This window comes from Strix aluco, chromosome 16 (assembly GCF_031877795.1).
Source record: "Strix aluco isolate bStrAlu1 chromosome 16, bStrAlu1.hap1, whole genome shotgun sequence".
In the NCBI taxonomy this organism is placed as follows: Eukaryota; Metazoa; Chordata; class Aves; order Strigiformes; family Strigidae; genus Strix; species Strix aluco.
In genome coordinates, this window is record NC_133946.1 from 20,033,751 (window position 1) to 20,050,966 (window position 17,216).

General features: G+C 57.2%; 2 protein-coding genes across 4 annotated transcripts; one reads left to right on the plus strand and one right to left on the minus strand.

Moving 5' to 3' along the window:
* Positions 1-607: 607 nt before the first annotated feature.
* On the plus strand, positions 608-6,412 carry IRF7 (interferon regulatory factor 7). 3 transcript variants are annotated; one of them, XM_074842593.1, is made up of 11 exons: positions 608-725; positions 838-1,000; positions 2,422-2,584; positions 2,657-2,739; positions 2,924-2,969; positions 3,085-3,207; positions 3,295-3,453; positions 3,561-3,749; positions 4,712-5,092; positions 5,222-5,340; positions 5,975-6,412. In XM_074842593.1, the coding sequence occupies exons 1-11, from the start codon at positions 703-705 to the stop codon at positions 6,119-6,121; spliced, it is 1,596 nt and encodes a 531-aa protein (XP_074698694.1). In that variant the 5' UTR covers positions 608-702; the 3' UTR covers positions 6,122-6,412. The 3 variants fall into 3 exon arrangements, with proteins under 3 accessions (XP_074698694.1, XP_074698696.1, XP_074698697.1); XM_074842595.1 differs by having other exon boundaries at positions 3,618-3,749; XM_074842596.1 differs by lacking the exon at positions 3,085-3,207.
* Positions 6,413-6,584: 172 nt separating this feature from the next.
* Positions 6,585-17,199, minus strand: LOC141930993 (malignant fibrous histiocytoma-amplified sequence 1 homolog). The gene is made up of 12 exons (XM_074842592.1): positions 16,625-17,199; positions 14,740-14,958; positions 12,828-13,707; positions 11,933-12,224; positions 11,333-11,519; positions 10,193-10,383; positions 9,602-10,089; positions 8,841-8,998; positions 7,649-7,808; positions 7,142-7,212; positions 6,926-7,032; positions 6,585-6,742 (listed from the first exon to the last, which is right to left on the minus strand). Exons 2-12 carry the CDS (start codon positions 14,882-14,884, stop codon positions 6,725-6,727), a joined length of 2,697 nt encoding a protein of 898 aa, XP_074698693.1. The 5' UTR covers positions 14,885-14,958; positions 16,625-17,199; the 3' UTR covers positions 6,585-6,724.
* Positions 17,200-17,216: the final 17 nt, after the last annotated feature.

Sequence of the window (17,216 nt, forward strand, 5' to 3'; positions counted from 1 at the left end):
AGCCTGAAAGAAGAAGGATTAAAATAAATATAATAAATAAATGGAAAAGGCACGGGAGTTTCCAGCGCTGAGGCTGAGCCCTGCAGGGCCGGTGCACCCCGGAAAGCCCCGGTGGTGGAGGGTTCAGCTTTTGGGCTGAGCCGGAGCCTTTTTGGGGTGTCCCTGCCCCCCCGCCTGCCCTTTGCTCTTCTCAGCCCCGCGCTGGGTTAATTTGGGGTGCAGCTGTCCCGCACCAGCGCTTCTGGGGTACAACAGCCCCTGGGGAGCAACCCCGGAGGGGGGGTCACGGGCGTTTCAGCCCCCCCAGCTCGGGGCCTGATCCTGCCCGTTGCCCATCAAAGTCCGTGTCCCATGCTGGTGCAGGGCAGCGCTCACATCTGGATTATTTATTTTAATTAGTATTAATTTGGGCAGGGGGGCAGTGGGGGGGTGTGCAGGGCTCCGCAGCCAGCATCCCCCGGAGGGCTGGACCAGGCTGGGGCTGGAGCATCCCCCCGGCGCAAGGGGGGACAAGACGGGACCGGTGCGTGGGGGAGGCGGCCGCCGGCGACACTTTCACTTTCAGAAGGGTCACGTGGTTTCCAGGAAACCGGCCGGGGGCGGCGGGAAGCGCATAAAAGGGCCGGGCGGGCGGTGGCCGCGCCCCGAGCCCAGGTCAGCCACCGGCCCCGGGCCCTGCAGCGCCGGGCACCCCGCGGCACCATGGCAGCGGCGCAGAGCGAGGGGTAAGCGGCCCCCCAGCACCCCCGCCCCTCCCCTCCCGCAACCCCGCGCCGCCGGCCCCGGGGGTCCCGGTCCCTTCCCCCCCCGCCCCCGGTGACGGCCCCGCGCCCGCAGGGAGGCCCAGAGGCTGCGGTTCGGGCCCTGGCTGGTGAGCGCCGTCAGCAGCGGGATCTACCAGGGGCTGTGCTGGACCGACCCCTCCCGCAGCGCCTTCCGCGTCCCCTGGAAGCACAATGCCAGGAAGGACATCACCAGCAGCGACCTGGAGGTCTTCAAGGTGGGAGGGATGGGGGGTCAGCAGCAGCAGCTGGAGGTCTTCAGAGTGGGTGGGGTGGGGGGTCACCAAGAGTGACCTGGAGGTCTTCAAGGTGGGTGAGATGGGGGTTCACCAGCAGCAACTGGAGGTCTTCAGGGTGGGAGGGATGTGGGGTCAGCAGCAGCAACTGGAGATCTTCAGGGTGGGAGGGATGGGGGGTCACCAACAGCAACTGGAGGTCTCCAGGGTGGTTAGGATGGGGGGCCACCAAGAGTGACCTGGAGGTCTTCAAGGTGGGAGGGATGGGGGGTCAGCAGCAGCAACTGGAGGTCTTCAAGGTGTGTGGGATGGGGGGTCACCAGCAGCGACTTGAGGTTGTCAAGGTGGGAGGGATGGGGGGTCAACAGCAGCAGCTGGAGGTCTTCAGAGTGGGTGGGGTGGGGGGTCACCAAGAGTGACCTGGAGGTCTTCAGGGTGGGTGAGAATGGGGGTCAGCAGCAGCAACTGGAGGTCTTCAGAGTGGGTGGGGTGGGGGGTCACCAAGAGTGACCTGGAGGTCTTCAGAGTGGGTGGGATGGGGGGTCACCAGCAGCAACTGGAGATCTTCAGGATGGGAGGGATGGGGGGGGTCAGCAGCAGCGGCTTGAGGTTGTCAAGGTGGGAGGGATGGGGGGTCAGCAGCAGCAGCTGGAGGTCTTCAGAGTGGGTGGGGTGGAGGGTCACCTAGAGTGACCTGGAGGTCTTCAAGGTGGGTGAGATGGGGGGTCACTGGCAGCAACTGGAGATCTTCAAGGTGGTTAGGATGGGGGGCCACCAAGAGTGACCTGGAGGTCTTCAGGGTGGGAGGGATGGGGGGTCGCCAGCAGCAACTGGAGGTCTTCAAGGTGTGTGGGATGGGGGGTCACCAGCAGCGACTTGAGGTTGTCAAGGTGGGAGGGATGGGGGGTCAGCAGCAGCAACTGGAGGTCTTCAGAGTGGGTGGGGTGGGGGGTCACCAAGAGTGACCTGGAGGTCTTCAAGGTGGGTGAGATGGGGGGTCAGCAGCAGCAACTGGAGATCTTCAGGGTGGGAGGGATGGGGGGTCACCTAGAGTGACCTGGAGGTCTTCAGGGTGCGTGGGATGGGGGGTCACCAACAGCAACTGGAGGTTGTCAAGGTGGGTGGGATGTGGGGTCAGCAGCAGTGACCTGGAGGTCTTCAAGGTGGGTGGGATGTGGGGTCACCTGCAGCAACTGGAGATCTTCAGGGTGGTTAGGATGGGGGGGGTCACCAAGAATGACCTGGAGGTCTTCAGGGTGGGTGGGATGTGGGAATTGGGCGGGGGGGGGGGGGGGCAACACGACGGATACACACAACACAGGACGGGACAAGACAACCAGGAATCTTCAGCCTCCATGCACATGGAGCCAGGGTCGCCATCCTCACCCCCCTGCACCTCCCAGGCCTGGGCACAGGCGAGCGGGCGGTACGAGGCGTGTCCCGAGGACCCGGCCAAGTGGAAGACCAACTTCCGCTGTGCCCTGAGGAGCACCCGCATGTTCGTGCTGCTGGACGACCGCTCCAAGTGTGGTGACGACCCACACAAGGTCTTCGCCATTGTCCCAGGTGAGCCTGGCCCCATGGCGGGGGGGGTGGGGGTGCAGCAGGTGATCCCCGCTCACACCGCTCTGCTTCCAGACGCCCCCTGGCACGGCGAGGAGGGGGATTTCAGCAGCCCTGATCCTGCGGTGGACCAGCAGCTCCTGCACCAGCAGCCGCAGGTAACGGGTTGGGCACGGCAGGCTGGGGGGGGCCCCCCACTGCCACTGCTCAGCCATTGCACCCCCATGTCCTCGGGGTGTTCCTAGGCTGGAGCCCAGCACCCGGCCAAAACATGGGGCAGGGGGAGGCTGTGTCCCCCCCATCCACAGTGGTAAGACCCCCCCACCCCGCTTCCCTTTGCAGCTGCAGCTTGAACCCCGAGGTGTGGCCCCAGAAACTGCGCCCCCAGGTAGGTGCTGGTCCCCCCTTTTTGGTTTTTTTTGGGGGGAGGGGGCACCCTGGTAAGCTCAGCTGGGGCTGGTTTTGGGGTTGTGAGACCTCCCACCCGCTGTGTCCCCCCGCAGGCAGCACCGTCCCCCCCCAGTCCCCGACGCTGGAGGACCTGGAGGCGCTGCAGTGGGTGCTGCAGCAGTGTGACATCTCCCCCCGCGACCTCGGCCCCTCGCACCCACCCTGGGCGCCTGCAGGTGAGACCGGCCGCGCTCACAGGGTGCAGGGTGGGTGACCCCTCGCGTGGTGACCCCGGCCCCTTCCTGCTGGCGATTTCTCTGCAGGGGACACCCACCACCAGGACACCTTGCTCCAGCCTCACCCAGAGCCCAGACAAAACAGCTGCCTCCCCCCGTCGGCGTTCCAGCAATGGGTGCCCACGGTGGAGCAGCCCCCCTTGGGTGCCTACGGCCCCCTGGACCCTGTGCTGCTGGGGGAGAGAGGTGGGTGCTGTGGGGCAGGACCCAGCCCTGGGTGTGGGAACGCTGTAATGGGGTGGGGAAGAGGCCTTGGGGGTGCTGCCACCTGCCCCCTCCCCGTGCCAAAGCAGCCCCCACCCCGCTGCGCCTGGAATTGCGATGCCGACGCTGCCCGTCTGCTGCCGTAGGGGCCATGGCAGGGCCGTGTCCCCCGCCAGAGGTCACGGTCCCCGTGCCGTCCCCAGCGGAGGCGATGCTCTTTACCCCCGCCACCAGCCCTGTGCTGCCGCCGCCACCGCCGCCAGTGGAGGAGAACACAGGTGAGGGTTATTAATTATTAATAGCTATAGAATCACAGCATCACAGAATCATTCAGGTTGGAAAAGACCCTCGGGATCATCGAGTCCAACCATCAGCCCGACTCTACAAAGTTCTCCCCTACACCACATCCCCCAACATCTCATCCAAACGACCCTTAAACACATCCAGGGATGGGGACTCCACCCCCTCCCTGGGCAGCCTATTCCACTCTCTGACCACTCTTTCTGGGAAAATTCTTTCCTCATGTCCAGTCTGAACCTCCCCTGTTGCAGTTTAAAGCCGTTCCCTCTTGTTCTGTCACTAATCCCCTGTGAGAAGAGACCAGCACCAACCTCTCTACAACGTCCTTTCAGGGAGCTGCAGAGAGTGATGAGGTCTCCCCTCCCCTTCTCCTCCTCACACTGAACAGTCCCAGCTCCTTCAATCTCTCCTCACAGGATTTATTCTCCAGGCCCTTCCCCAGCCTCGTTGCCCTCCTCTGCACTCGCTCCAGCACCTCGAGATCTCTCTCGTACTGAGGTTGCCCAAAACTGGACACAACACTCCAGGTGTGGCCTCACCAGTGCAGAGCACAGGGGGACTGTCACCTCCCTGCTTCTGCTGGTCACACTATTTCTAATCCAAGCCAGGATGCCGTTGGCTTTCTTGGCCACCTGGGCACGCTGCTGGCTCATGTTCAGCTGCTTGTCAATGAGAACCCCCAGACCCTTCTCTTCCAGACAGCTCCAGCCACACCTCCCCAAGCCTGTAGCCACGCAGGGGGTTGTTGTGGCCCAAGTGCAGGACCTGGCACTTGGTCCTGTTGAAGCTCATAGATTAGATAAGCGTTAAGATAGATATCTTATGTAGATAAGCGTTATAATTATTAATAGATATGATTATTAATACCCAAGGGGGGTGTTTTGGGTAGCGGGAGCATTTGGGTTTGGGGGATGCGGCTGCTGATGACTGCCCGGTGCAGATGGCATCATCCCCATCCTGGATGTCAGCATCTACTACCGGGGGAAGCTCTTCCACCAGGAGGAGGTGGGGGGCAGGCAGTGCCTGCTGGCGTACCAGCCCTCCGACCCGGCGGTGGCCGAGCGCCCCGGGCGCCTGGTGCGCTTCCCCAGCCCCGCCGAGATGGCCGACAGCAAGCAGCGGCGCTTCACCGAGGAGCTGCTGGGTAGCGCGGGGCTGCAGCTGGAGCAACGCGCCCGCAAGCTCTTCGCCACCCGCCTGAAGAAGTGTAAGGTCTTCTGGGCCCTGTCCCAGCAGCTTGAGGATGTTGGGGGCCCCCCACCCAACCTGCTCTTCCGGGATCAGGAGACTCCCATCTTTGACTTCAATGAGTTTTGCACAGGTGGGCAGGAGTATCTTGGTTTTGGGGCTTGTGGGAACCAACTCCAGGATGTCACAAACATCCAGACCCACCCAGCCCCTCCATGTCCCCTGAGTTCACCCCAAAACTGAGCCCTGGCTTGTCTCACAGAGCTGAGGGACTTCCGCAATGGCCAAAGGCAGCGGTCCCCTGACTTCACCATCTACCTCTGCTTCGGGCAGTCCTTCGCCAAGGCCAAGCCCAAGGAGTCCAAGCTCATCCTGGTCAAGGTGCAGGGACCAGCATCCACCCCTGCCCCACTGCTGCCCGGGGAGGGGAAGACGCTTGGGGGCAAGGGAGGTGGGGGGTCTGGGTATCCGAGGAGGGGGACCCTGGAGGTCTGTGGGCAAGGGGGTTCTGGGTGCCTGAGGAGAGGGACCCTTGGGGTCTGGGGGACATGGGTGTCCAGTGGAGGTGGGGGTCTTGGAACCCAAGGAGGGGGACCCTCGGTGTCCAGGGACATGGGGGGCTGGGTGCCCAAGGAGGGGAGACCTTGGGGGCTGGGAGAGATGGGGGACCTGAGGGGGACCCTTGGAGATTAGGGGAGATGGGGGGCTGGGTGCCCAGGGAGGGGGACACTTGGGGAGCAGGAGAAATATGGGGGGGATAGGTACCTGGAGAGGGGACTCAGGAGTCCAGGGAGGGTCCCCCCAGCTGCCTGGGTCAGGGGACCCTTGGGGGCTTGGGAGGGTGGGGTGGGAGGCAGCTGCCCAGGCATGGGGACCCTCAGGGGCTGGGGGAGATAGAGGGTGCCCTGCACTCTCCTTCCTCAACTCCAGGAAGATGGGGCTGTGCAGGGTGTTGCAGCCACATCAGGCAGCTGCCCGTAACCCTGCCTGTAACCCCGCCGGTTTGCTGCCGCAGCTGGTGCCCAAGTTCTGCGAGTACTGGTACGAGCAGGTGCTGCGGGAGGGAGCCTCCTCCCTCGACAGCGGCACAGTCAGCCTGCAGCTCTCCGACTCCTTCAGCCTCTTCGAGCTCATCGAGCAGTGCAACATGCAGATGGACTGACCCCCCCCTCCACCCTGCGGCACCCCCCCGCCCCGGGACGGGCACCAGCCCTTAGGGGACCACTGGGCATCGGGGCTGTGTAAACCAGCATTGCCCTGGGAAGGCCACGGCGGGGTGGCTGCGGTGGGGTCCTTTCCCCACCCCAAGGACAGCTTCACGGGCCTGGCCTAGAGCTGACATGTTGCTTTTCCCCCTCCCTCAGCTGCTAATGTATGTTTTTGTGGAGTGTTGTCATTTACAGATTTATTTTCTTAAGTTTTCTAAGTTTAAATATATACATATATATAGAAAGGTGGGTTTTATCTTGCTGATGTTGCCTGGACATCTGCCCCCTCTATCAGTCTGAGACCTTCACCCCCCCTATCCCCCAAAACCGTGGGGGTCCATGGAAGCCCCTGCTGGCAGCGGGCCCCAGAGCACGTGGAAGCCCCTTCTCCCCCTTGGAGTTGTGCAAATGAAGGGATGCATTTATTGATGCATTTATTTCTATGCGTTAAGGGTGAAAACACGACTTGCAAGCAAAGCAGGTTGTGGACAGCTTGGCTTTGGCTAAACAGAATTCTTCTTTCTTCGAGTGGTGGGTGCCTCCCCGCTGGCCCAGAGTTACTCACTTGAGATGTTCTGGAAAAATAAGGCAGTAACTACAACCCGAAGCACCCAGAGCTGAGCTGTGCAGAGGTGGTGGTGTCTCAGAGAGACGGGGTGTCCCTGCCCCAGCTGGACACAGCTGCCCCCCCTCATTTCAGGAGTGAGGGGAGAAGATGAGCCTGGGCCGTGGGCAAGGGGAGGTGGCAGCCTCCTTACCTGCCGATTGACGTGGATGCTGCTGGGCCCGAAGGTGGCGGTCCCGTAGCTTGTCACGTAATAGTGAGCAGAGGGCTGCGCCGGGGGCTCCTCCAGCTGCCTGGGCACTGTGGGGATGGGGGGACACCATCAGCACCTCAGCTCTGAGAAACCCTCAACCCTCCTCCCCACCTCCCGAGCACCGTTGTGGTGCAAACCCAGGAGCATCGGGCTCACCTTTGGGCAGGAGCAGCTCTGTGCCAAAGCGGTGCCCGCACGTCCCACAGGTTTTAACATCTTCCTTCATCCTGTGGAGGAAAAAGCCCCACGAAGGAGGAGCAGGAGCTGCCCTCAGCACTTCCCATGGAAGATGATGCCAAGGTGGTGGAAGAGGCTCCCTTCTTCCACCCTGACCTGAGGTCCTGTCATCCATGGGACGGCTGCTGCCTTCCCAGGTAGCACCTTCAGCTCTTCATGAAACAGGGGACATGTGGGCACCGGCTCAGAGTGGACATTATATGCCTGAGTCCCTCCTTTTTCACCTTTCTTTCCACGCTTGATTTTCCCACAAATAAATGCTAATGCCACATGGGACACAGGCTGCTATGGTCAGGAGGACAACGTGCGAGTGCCTGGCAAGTTTCACAACTAAATTCACATGGCTTTTAGAAGCTGACCAGCCCCACCAGCATTGCAGTAGCAACCCCCCAGCCCTCGGCTTGGAGGGGCTCATCACGTACGTACGTGGCGTTTGTGCCATCCATGTCCGGCCAGATGAGCTCCGCGGGACAGCCGGCCGTTCGGCAGGGGGTCTTCACGCACACGTGCAGCCCCGGCCACTTCTCGTGAAGCTTCTGGACGATGGACACAACTGCTGTGAGGAAGTCCCAGGCAAACTGGAAACCTTCCGTGCAAAAGAAGAATGTCTCGCTTACTCAGGGCCACCCAGCTGTGGCAGTCCAAGAGATGCTGTGGTGATGCACACACTGCTTCCAGCCCACAGCCAGAACAGTTGGACCAGCTCTGTTTCTCAAGTTAACCAAGGCCCATCAGCCTCCAAAGGGCATTTAAATCTTTAAATATCTACATTTAAATCTTTAAGTATCTACGCTGGAAGAGCTCCCCAACTCAGGTGGACCTTTTGCTTATCCCTTGGAGACCCAGCCTGAGACCATACACTGCTGGGACTTTATGGGGGAAGATGATCCATTTGCTCCAGGAGAAGACTGAAAACTTGACTTTCTACTTTCATGTGACACCTTGAGAGGAATCCTGACCAGGTTGCATGGAGAAAGGGGAAATCTTTAATCAAACTGCTTGGTGGACTCCAGTCAGACTAGGTTTTGGGCCCCTCACTCCAAAAAGGACATGGAATGACTCGAGCGTGTCCAGAGAAGGGCAACGGAGCTGGTGCAGGGTCTGGAGCACAGGTCTGATGGGGAGCGGCTGAGGGAACTGGGGGGGTTTAGTCTGGAGAAGAGGAGGCTGAGGGGAGACCTCATGGCCCTCTACAACTCCCTGAAAGGAGGGTGCAGAGAGGGGGGAGGAGTCTCTTGAACCAAGGAACCAGCGCCAGGACAAGAGGGAATGGCCTCAAGCTGCGCCAGGGCAGGGTCAGACTGGCTCTTAGGAAGGATTTCTTTGCAGAAGGGGTTGTTGGGCGTTGGAATGGGCTGCCCAGGGCAGGGGGGGAGTCCCCATCCCTGGAGGGGTTGAAGAGTCGGGTTGACCCAGCGCTGAGGGATCTGGTGGAGTTGGGAACGGTCAGGGTGAGGTTCATGGTTGGACTGGAGGATCTTCAAGGTCTTTTCCAACTGAGATGATTCTGTGACTCTGTGACATGTGGCAGAAGCTTTCTGGGACGCCTACCCAGAAGGGTGGAGCTAAGGAGAGACATGTGGTTGGGAGTCATGAAATAAGGATCAGGGATCCTCACCTGTCCTTCCTACTGGCTTTCTGCACCGGAGCTCCAGGTAGCTGTAGGCCCTCTGGTTATTCTCTTTTATCAGCAGAGGTTTGCCATTGCATATGAGCAGGCAGGTTGCCTTGGCCACCCAGTGCGTGGAGTAGAAGGAGCAAGCTTTCACCAGGAACCTGCAAGGAAATTGCCCATGGCTTTCACCACCCTCCAGCCTGCTTATCTCTAACACCGGGAGAAAGCGTGGCATCAGGTGGACTTGAAAAATATGAACCCAATTTCAGCAGAAACAGAGGCAGGCACCAAATAAGGACCCTGCCCTACTGAAAGCTCAAGCAGCAGGAGCAGCCCCTTAAATCAAGAGCTGCTTCCAGAGTTGGCCATCAGATAAAACTCTGGCCACAAGTCAAGAACCCCACAAGGACAGGAGACCTTCCAGAAACTGGAACAGTCCCAACACTCCTAGAAACTGGGCCGTCCTCAGGTGGGACTGGGAGACCCTGTGCCCATCCAGGCTGTCAGAGACTAGCCAAAAACTACCCTAGATGAAAGGTGAACCAGAAGGAGCACGGTCCTTGCTCACATCCAGGCAGTGAACATTGAAATGGCTCATCCAGGACTCCACACGTCTGTGGCAGAGCTGAGAAGCCGCTCTGGTCTCCTGAGTCCCAACCTCAAGCCTCAGCTGATATGGTCTCCACAGCCAAGGTTATACTGGTGCTGCGCCGAGCAAACCCTGAACCACACAACCTCACTGAGGGCTGGAAACCACTGCTTACCTCTGGAAGAAACCCTCAGGTATTTCGGGTGAGAAATAGGCACGAATGTGGAGGTCCTCGGGGTGATCTCCTCCCCACACCTCAGAGACCTCTTCGGTCTGGTTCAGATAGGTCGGGAACAAGTACCAGGACTCGCCTTGGCCCCGTGTTGTCTCCCACGGTTTCCCGGGCACGAACTCGCTGGCCTGTGGGTTGAGTGCTTTGGCATGCCTCACCTCCAGACAGAGCTCAAAGTGCTCCAGGAGACTGAAGAGCTTCCCTCTCCCTCTGTGCGGCCTGTGACTCATGATTTCCTCAAAGACGTCCCACATCCCTTCCGAACAGAGCTGGTGCTTCACCAAGGCACGCACAGCCTGGTGGCACAGCATTGCCTTTGACTTGAAGGTCCACACCCAGTTGGACCTGTCTCTGATGGTGGCATGTTCCCCGATCAGCGTGTCCACAGAGATGCTCTCAAGCTGCTGGACTAGGCGGTACCTCACAAGGAGCTGGGTGGGAAGAGAAGGAGAGAAGAGGTAGTAGTGAGAGGAGCCCAGCAAAGCTGCAGAGCTTGGGCCCTGCAGAGGAGACGGTCCTGATGCCCACGCTCACCTTGAACATAGTTATTAGGAAGGTAGGCTGGAGAAAAACAGTGCTTTCCAGGTGCTCGATTTCCTCATACCACACTACAAGCCCAATGCGGTGGAGGTACCGCAAGATGTCCTGGAGAAGCTCTCTGCCCAGGTTGGCCAGGTGCTCGCACTCGGAGAGTTTGCTGAGCAGGTACTGGAGGTCCATCATGCCTAGAGGGAGACACGGGAGCTCAGCATGTATCTCTCAGACACCAGCATTCCAAGGCAGGTGCTTCAGAGAGCCAACAAACACCAGCAGCACCCAACGTCACCCATCGCCATCCCTGGGGAAGCAGCTGGGACCAGCGGGATGCTGGGTGGCTGTGGCCCAAAACGCTTTGCCCATCCTCAGCTGTCCTGCTGCCACCCTGCAACTCCCATGGTCTTGCCTTGCCTCAACAGCGCCAACAGCCTGCCAGGACCTCAACGGAGCATCTGACAAATGAGGCTAGTACTAGGTTTTTTCATTTGTTTGAGAGAGCAGGTTTGTTTCCAGCCAGAAAACCTCAGATTGTCATTTAATCATGTAGGAAGACAGGCGACAAAAGAAAAGCATTTTCTCCCCATCCTCTACAGTGGCCAGGAGAGCCAGAGATGACACCGGGCACTGGAGGTGTTTGTACCTGCTTTAGGTACGTAAGTGAGGAGCCAGGGCCGCCCGCTAGTCCTGCTAAGTCATGGGAGACACGGGGACAGGGCTGGGGACATAGGTTTGGAATCCACACAAAAGCATTAAAGCTGTGAAGCTCCTTCCTGCAAGATTTTTTCATCGCTTATACAGGGCAAAGGGGAGAAAGAACAACCTTACTGGTAAGAAACAAACCCAACGAGGTGGCCAGCTCAGGGTAGCTCCAGCCACAGGTTGGTAGCTGTTGGTGAAGACACACTCGACCTTTCCTCGTGCTTTTCCCCAGTCCCCGCCTTGGGGCAGGCGCTCGGTAATGACAGAGCTGGGCAGCAGCACATAACGCTCCAGCAGTAACACTGCAAAGTCTTCAGCAGCGACCCCACCACCACGTGAGCAGGGCCAGAAGGTGCAGCAAGCACCAGAGAGCCCGTGGCAGCCGCAGGGCAGCAGGGCCTCCTCGGGAGGTGTGGTGGGGCTTGACGGACCACTCACCATGGCCTGCCATCTCCTCGCTCTGCGCAACGGCTACAATGGCAGCTTCCACCTGCCTGTAGACGGGCGGCAGCACTCGGACGACCTCAGGGAAGAGCTCCTCGTTCTTCACGTGCTCCAGAATAGTGGCCTCGAGCTTTTTGATATCACGGTGATCCATGCAGTTGACAGCAACTAAGTTTAAGATCTGGAAGAAAGAAAGCACACACCTGCCAAAAGCACATCCAGAGGAGCCTGTGAGGTAAAGGAGGGACCTAATGCCAAGGAGGTCACCAAGGGTGGGACACACTGCTGGCTCAGCTTCAGAGGGCACTTCCCTCACACACTTGCTCTGCAGCAGTTCCTGGAAAATCACCCGGGGATGGTAAATGCCCCCTCACGCTCCTCCCCACGCACTTGCTACAAGCCACAGGAGGGGATGCCCATCACAGACCGAGCAGGGACAAGGATCCAGCAGGTTGTGGCCTGGGGTTACAACGTCCACCCCACCCCTGGGGAGCGGCTGCAGTAGCAGCAGGTAACCACCACCAGTAGCCCATGGGGCTGCCAGAGACAACAGGGACCACAGACAGCAAGGAACCACAATCATCTCAGCCCTACGGTTAACGTGCAGCTCTCCATCTCCTTCAGCCTTTCCCACTGGTCCACGTAAAACTCGGGCTCCTCAATACCCTCCAGGTTGTCAATGAAGTGAGTGAGGTTGCTTTTTCTCTCCGCCAGCATGGCTATGATCTTGGTCATGATGTCGTGCCTCTTCTCCTCCACCTCCTCCTCCCGGCAGCAGTCCACATGGGTTCCCACGGGAAGCACCACTGAGTTGGGGACTCGCATGGACAGGTTGTTGATCCAGAAACCAACAAGCTCCTTGAAAGTCTTGTCGTTAGTTTGGTACCTGGGGAGGGAGAGAAAGAAAAAAACAATTCCACATCTAACCCTCCGGATCTCCAGCCAACTTCCACCGGCATGGGCCTGACGATGCACCCTGTGCTGTCCCAGGGGCTTACTGAAGAAGATCTCTGGTTGCCCTAAACTGTCATGGGCTGTATCCAAGCTCATCCTTAAGTTTCCCATCCTTAAGCTAAGCCAGTTTAAGCTATGGGGTGTAGCAGTCTGTCCCTGCTGTGGATGGGAGCGTCTCTCTGTCCCACAAAGCCCAAACCTGATGCTCCCTCCACGTTCAGGGAGCACCACAAGATACAGGAGGGCTCACAGAGGTACTTCCAAGGCAGAAAGGAAAACCATTTAGATGGGGATCAATGAGGTGTTAATGCTCCTCTAACTCCTCAAAACAGAGGACTTTGGTAAGGTGATGACAGATATAGTGGCTTAATTAAAAGAGTGATCCTCAAAAAGGGGGAGAGGGAGAGCTAACTACTCCAGCGGTGAAAAGACCAGGCATCGAGGTCCGATGGAAATGGTGCGAACCTGCACAGGGGAAAGCTTCCCCAGCCCCTGTTTTCTCTTCTCACGCTCCACTTTGAATCAAACCACTTACATGTGGAGATTGATGACAAGGATGACAAGCGCCTGTGGGGTGATGAACACATGGTGGGTCATGTAGTACTCCAGCTGGCCGGCGAAGTCCCAGAAGAGAAATGTGAAGTCCTCAATCTGGAACTCGCTGATCTCTATCCCGACCGTTCGCTCTTCCTTGGGCACCAGTTTGGTTTGCCCTTGCTTTAGGCTTTTGCAGATGGTGGACTTCCCTGCCAGTGAAGCCCCCAGGAACATGGTCTTGACCCTCTTATCCTCCTGTCCCGAACCGTGTTGAAGCTGGCTGAAGTAATTCTGGATCTGCTGAATGCCACCAGCACACACTTCACTGGGCGGCTCCCGGAGGGGGTTCCCATTGGCCTTGAACATTTTCAGGGATTGCCCTTGGAAGAGCTCCCTGGGGAGCTGGCGAAGGGCATTATTCTGCACATGGAGCTCCTGTAAGCGCGTCAGCTGCAGGACAGGCTGGGGGAAGGTCCTGAACAGGTTGTTGGAAATGTTGAGGTACTGGAGGCTGTTGTGACAAGCTGCCAGGTCCCTGGGGAGGGCACCAAGACGGTTGTTGTTCAGCCGCAAGTGTTTAAGCCTGGGGAGATGGGAGAAAATCCCCTCCGGGATGACGCGGATTTGGTTCTGATTCAGCTCAAGCTTCTCTAAACAGACCAGGCTCTGGATTTCATTGGGAAAGTCCACAATCTCGTTCTTGGACAGTATCAGCTTCTTCAGGTTGCAAAGCTTAGAAATGCCAGTGATGCTCCTGAGCTTGTTTCTGTCAAGGTCAAGGCTCTCCAGTGCGGGGTTGTTCAGGACTGCTAGAGGCAGCACGCGCAGCCTCTGCGTAGAGAGAGTCACTTCACGCAAAGCATCCTCCTGCTCCTGACCTGGACACACAGGACAGGGAAGGCGGTTAGGAGAGGCTTTCACCCTTTGGGTTGCAGATCATTTTTTCCCCTTGTGCTCTGCATGACTTTGGGGATCATTTTGGCCAGCAAGGAAAAGCAGAGGCAAAACCCAGGAGCTGGTTGAACAGCGTGACCACAGCTGCTGCTCGAGCAGCTCCTGTGTCCTCTCAAGAGAGGAACCAAAGCTGAGGCACAGGGACCTTGGCTGGGCCTGAAGACACAGGAAGAAACAGTGCCCCCCAGACATTGGCCTGTAGCCCAAGTGTCGCGTTAACAGCTTTGTTCTCACGAAAACACTGCGAGAGCTCCAGCTGCAGATGCAGCTACCCTGAAACCATCAGGTTTCTAAACCCAGCAGCGGGCTGGCAGGGCAGCGCTGACGTCGGGAGGAGAGCTGCTCTTCAAATAACTCAGCCAGCCCACCCTCAGCTCTCGACCACAGCCAGGGAGATGTGTTGAGGCCAGGGCTAGTGAGCTCAGACACTTCCTCTCTCACATCCGTCCCCTGCTCCAGATGCGCGCTGCAATTCCCCGCAGAGAGGCTCCCAGCCCCGGGACAGCGGGGGAATCACGCAGGGACAGCGGAGTCCCCTGCAGGACAGGGCACACAAGAAGGGACACGGTGATGGTCGAGAACATCCCCAAAAGAAGGGTGTTTAGAGCAGAGAGGTCTGCAGGTGAGAAGAGCACCAGGGGGACATGGGATGTGGATCACACAATATTAGAACAAAACATGGTCAGATTTGCTTTCCTGTCCCTCGTTTCACTTCCTCACCAGCTGACGCTGAGCATGGCATCCCCTTGCGCAAGGCACCCTGCTCAGGACCAACTCATCATCAGCTCTCAGCACCACCACCTAAACCCGGCACACGCAAGGAGCCCAGCAGGATCGCAAGCTTTCACCCTCTCCCAAACGCCCGGTGTCTCCTCCGGCACCACCGGAGAGGCAAGTCAAAGGGCTCCCCCCACTGCTCCAAGCCAGAGCATCGAAGAGCCAGAGCAGCTACTCACAGGCTCTGGGCTGGGTCATGGCCCTGCAGCGTGGCACCCGCTGGATCCTCCCGGTCGCTCGGCCTCCCTTTCTCGTTTCCTCCTCTCGTTTCGCTCCCCGCCTCCCCGTGCTCTGCCTGGGAACCCCACCCCTCTCTTTCTCCATCCGTCCTCAGAGCAGCTCCCAACAACCCCGATGGCAGGGCCGGGGCATGGCCACAAAGCAGCTCCGGAGGTCACCTACAAGACAAAGAGGGTGGCAGAGTAGCCCTGAGTCAACTTCTTAACAGCGGCCTCACTGCCTTTGCTAAAGGAGCTTCTGGTGTTACCACTGTTGCAGAGGAGGGAAAGGACATTAACATGAGGTTATGCTACTACTAAACTGCTGCACATGTTAAATAAATAAGATTTCTTCCCTTAAACAGGTGGCAGCATCTGATCCAAGAGGGCCAACCAGAAAGGAAAAAAAAAATAGGCAGTAAGCAGTATACACAAGTATACTAGAAAAACTTTTCTAGAACATGCCACAAGAGGCATTTTTAAATATGTTTCCCATTGCCTCTCCCAAAGGGCAGCTTACAATTTGATGGATTTATTTTTAATGGCAGACAGAATGAAAGAACCAGTACTCTTGTTCACGTAACTTCAGGGGGAAGCACAAGCAGAAAGTATAGTTTTCAGCTTCACTGCTCCTCCAGGCAACGGCAGAGGTAACTGAATTTAACAGCCCTTACAATACATGCACTAATATCTTCACAGAATCATCTCGGTTGGAAAGGACCTTGAAGACCATCCAGTCCAACCGTTAACCCAGCACTGACCGTTCCCAACTCCACCAGATCCCTCAGCGCTGGGTCATCCCGACTCTTCAACCCCTCCAGGGATGGGGACTCCCCCCCTGCCCTGGGCAGCCCATTCCAACGCCCAACAACCCCTTCTGCAAAGAAATCCTTCCTAAGAGCCAGTCTGACCCTGCCCTGGCGCAGCTTGAGGCCATTTCCTCTTGTCCTGGCGCTGGGTCCTTGGCTCAAGAGACTCCTCCCCCCTCTCTGCACCCTCCTTTCAGGGAGTTGTAGAGGGCCATGAGGTCTCCCCTCAGCCTCCTCTTCTCCAGACTAAACCCCCCCAGTTCCCTCAGCCGCTCCCCATCAGACCTGTGCTCCAGACCCTGCACCAGCTCCGTTGCCCTTCTCTGGACACGCTTGCAACAGGCCGTTATCTTTACTGCTAATTCAAGGCTAACACCAACCAAGAATATGAAACAATGAATCAGTCTGCGGAACAACACAGATTGACATTATCTGCCCGGTCAACAGTGTAGTTGCTTCTACTATTTGGTCAAGTGTTGTGGTTCACACCTCCTACCCTTCCTCACTCATGCAGGCAGGTTATTCCAGAATAGTTCCTGACACACCCAAAGGTGTCCAAGTTTCAGCTTAAGCTTATTCACAGCTAGATCACGTTCTCTTGTTCTTGTACCAACAGTGCCATGAAAGTTTCTGAACTTTGTCAAGAAATCTATCTGCAGTGTTTGTATTTACAACCCCACATCCAGCTGCTAGGTAAATATTCTAGCTACATGTTTAGCTTTAAAACTAAAGCTTCTCTTCCCTCTACTCTTTTGCGGTCTTAGTGAGCCTTTGTTCCAAAATCTTCAAAGCAAGGCCAAAGTTATCAATCCCCTATACTCTATTCAGGCTGCACTTTCCTACAGGAAACAAACAGAGCTCAGGAAGATCAACTCTGAAACGCTTGAGGCTCATCCACAAACACTTCTGTAGGATGGTGAATGATGGGAGTGAAACACTTTGCCAGTCCAAACAGTACTGGTATATGGGCTTGTTTTGCTTAAATATAACAAGTCCCCCAAACAGCCAAAATTACAGGATACAGACAAAAATCTTACAAGTGAAATCAGAGTTCACTGAAGTTAGGAACGCCAGCAAGGGCTCAGAGGTCTTGCTACTTGTGAGTCTTCCTACACTCACCAGGAAAAAACAAAGAGCTGCAGTTATTTGCTTTATAAAACTCATCCCAGAGAGCCTGTTTTCTCTTTGAAGACAAACAGCAAGACTATCCTCAAAGAGGGCAGTTTCCAAGTGCACTCTACGAGGTTAGGAAAGCCCTCACATCAGACACGTTGCTGCCATCTGGTCCAACAGGCCACCTACATTCAGTTCCCGTTGAAGGGAAAGCCAGTTTCTATTTCTTTTCAGCTTCCCTGTTAAATGTCTTCTCCCTAACATGGTTAGATGGGGAATGATGCTTTTTGTCAGGTTCAAAGGTGCTGAATATATTTGTAAGTGACTATTTCAGATCATCACTTAAAAGATCAGTTGCTCCGCAGTACACGTGGAGAAGGAGCGCAAGGAAAGCAAGATGAAGTCAGTACGTGTGCTGGACTCCTTTGCTTCTTGATAGTAAAACCGGTCCTCCTACAAGGGGAGGAGGAACAGCTACTTATCCAACTCCAATCCTCTTCTAGAAACACAGCATTC

What these genes read in the sequence shown, in the direction of transcription:
- IRF7 (XM_074842593.1), top strand. Translation starts at nt 703, where the DNA reads ATGGCAGCGGCGCAGAGCGAGGG. An exon ending in GCCAGTGGAGGAGAACACAG is followed by an intron (nt 3,750 to 4,711) that starts GTGAGGGTTATT and finishes TGCCCGGTGCAG; the next exon opens with ATGGCATCATCCCCATCCTG. An exon ending in CCAAGCTCATCCTGGTCAAG is followed by an intron (nt 5,341 to 5,974) that starts GTGCAGGGACCA and finishes TTGCTGCCGCAG; the next exon opens with CTGGTGCCCAAGTTCTGCGA.
- LOC141930993 (XM_074842592.1), bottom strand. Translation starts at nt 14,884, where the DNA reads ATGGAGAAAGAGAGGGGTGGGGTTCCCAGGCAGAGCACGGGGAGGCGG. An exon ending in TCCTAATAACTATGTTCAAG is followed by an intron (nt 10,090 to 10,192) that starts GTGAGCGTGGGC and finishes CTTCCCACCCAG; the next exon opens with CTCCTTGTGAGGTACCGCCT. An exon ending in CCTGAGGGTTTCTTCCAGAG is followed by an intron (nt 8,999 to 9,601) that starts GTAAGCAGTGGT and finishes ATTTCCTTGCAG; the next exon opens with GTTCCTGGTGAAAGCTTGCT.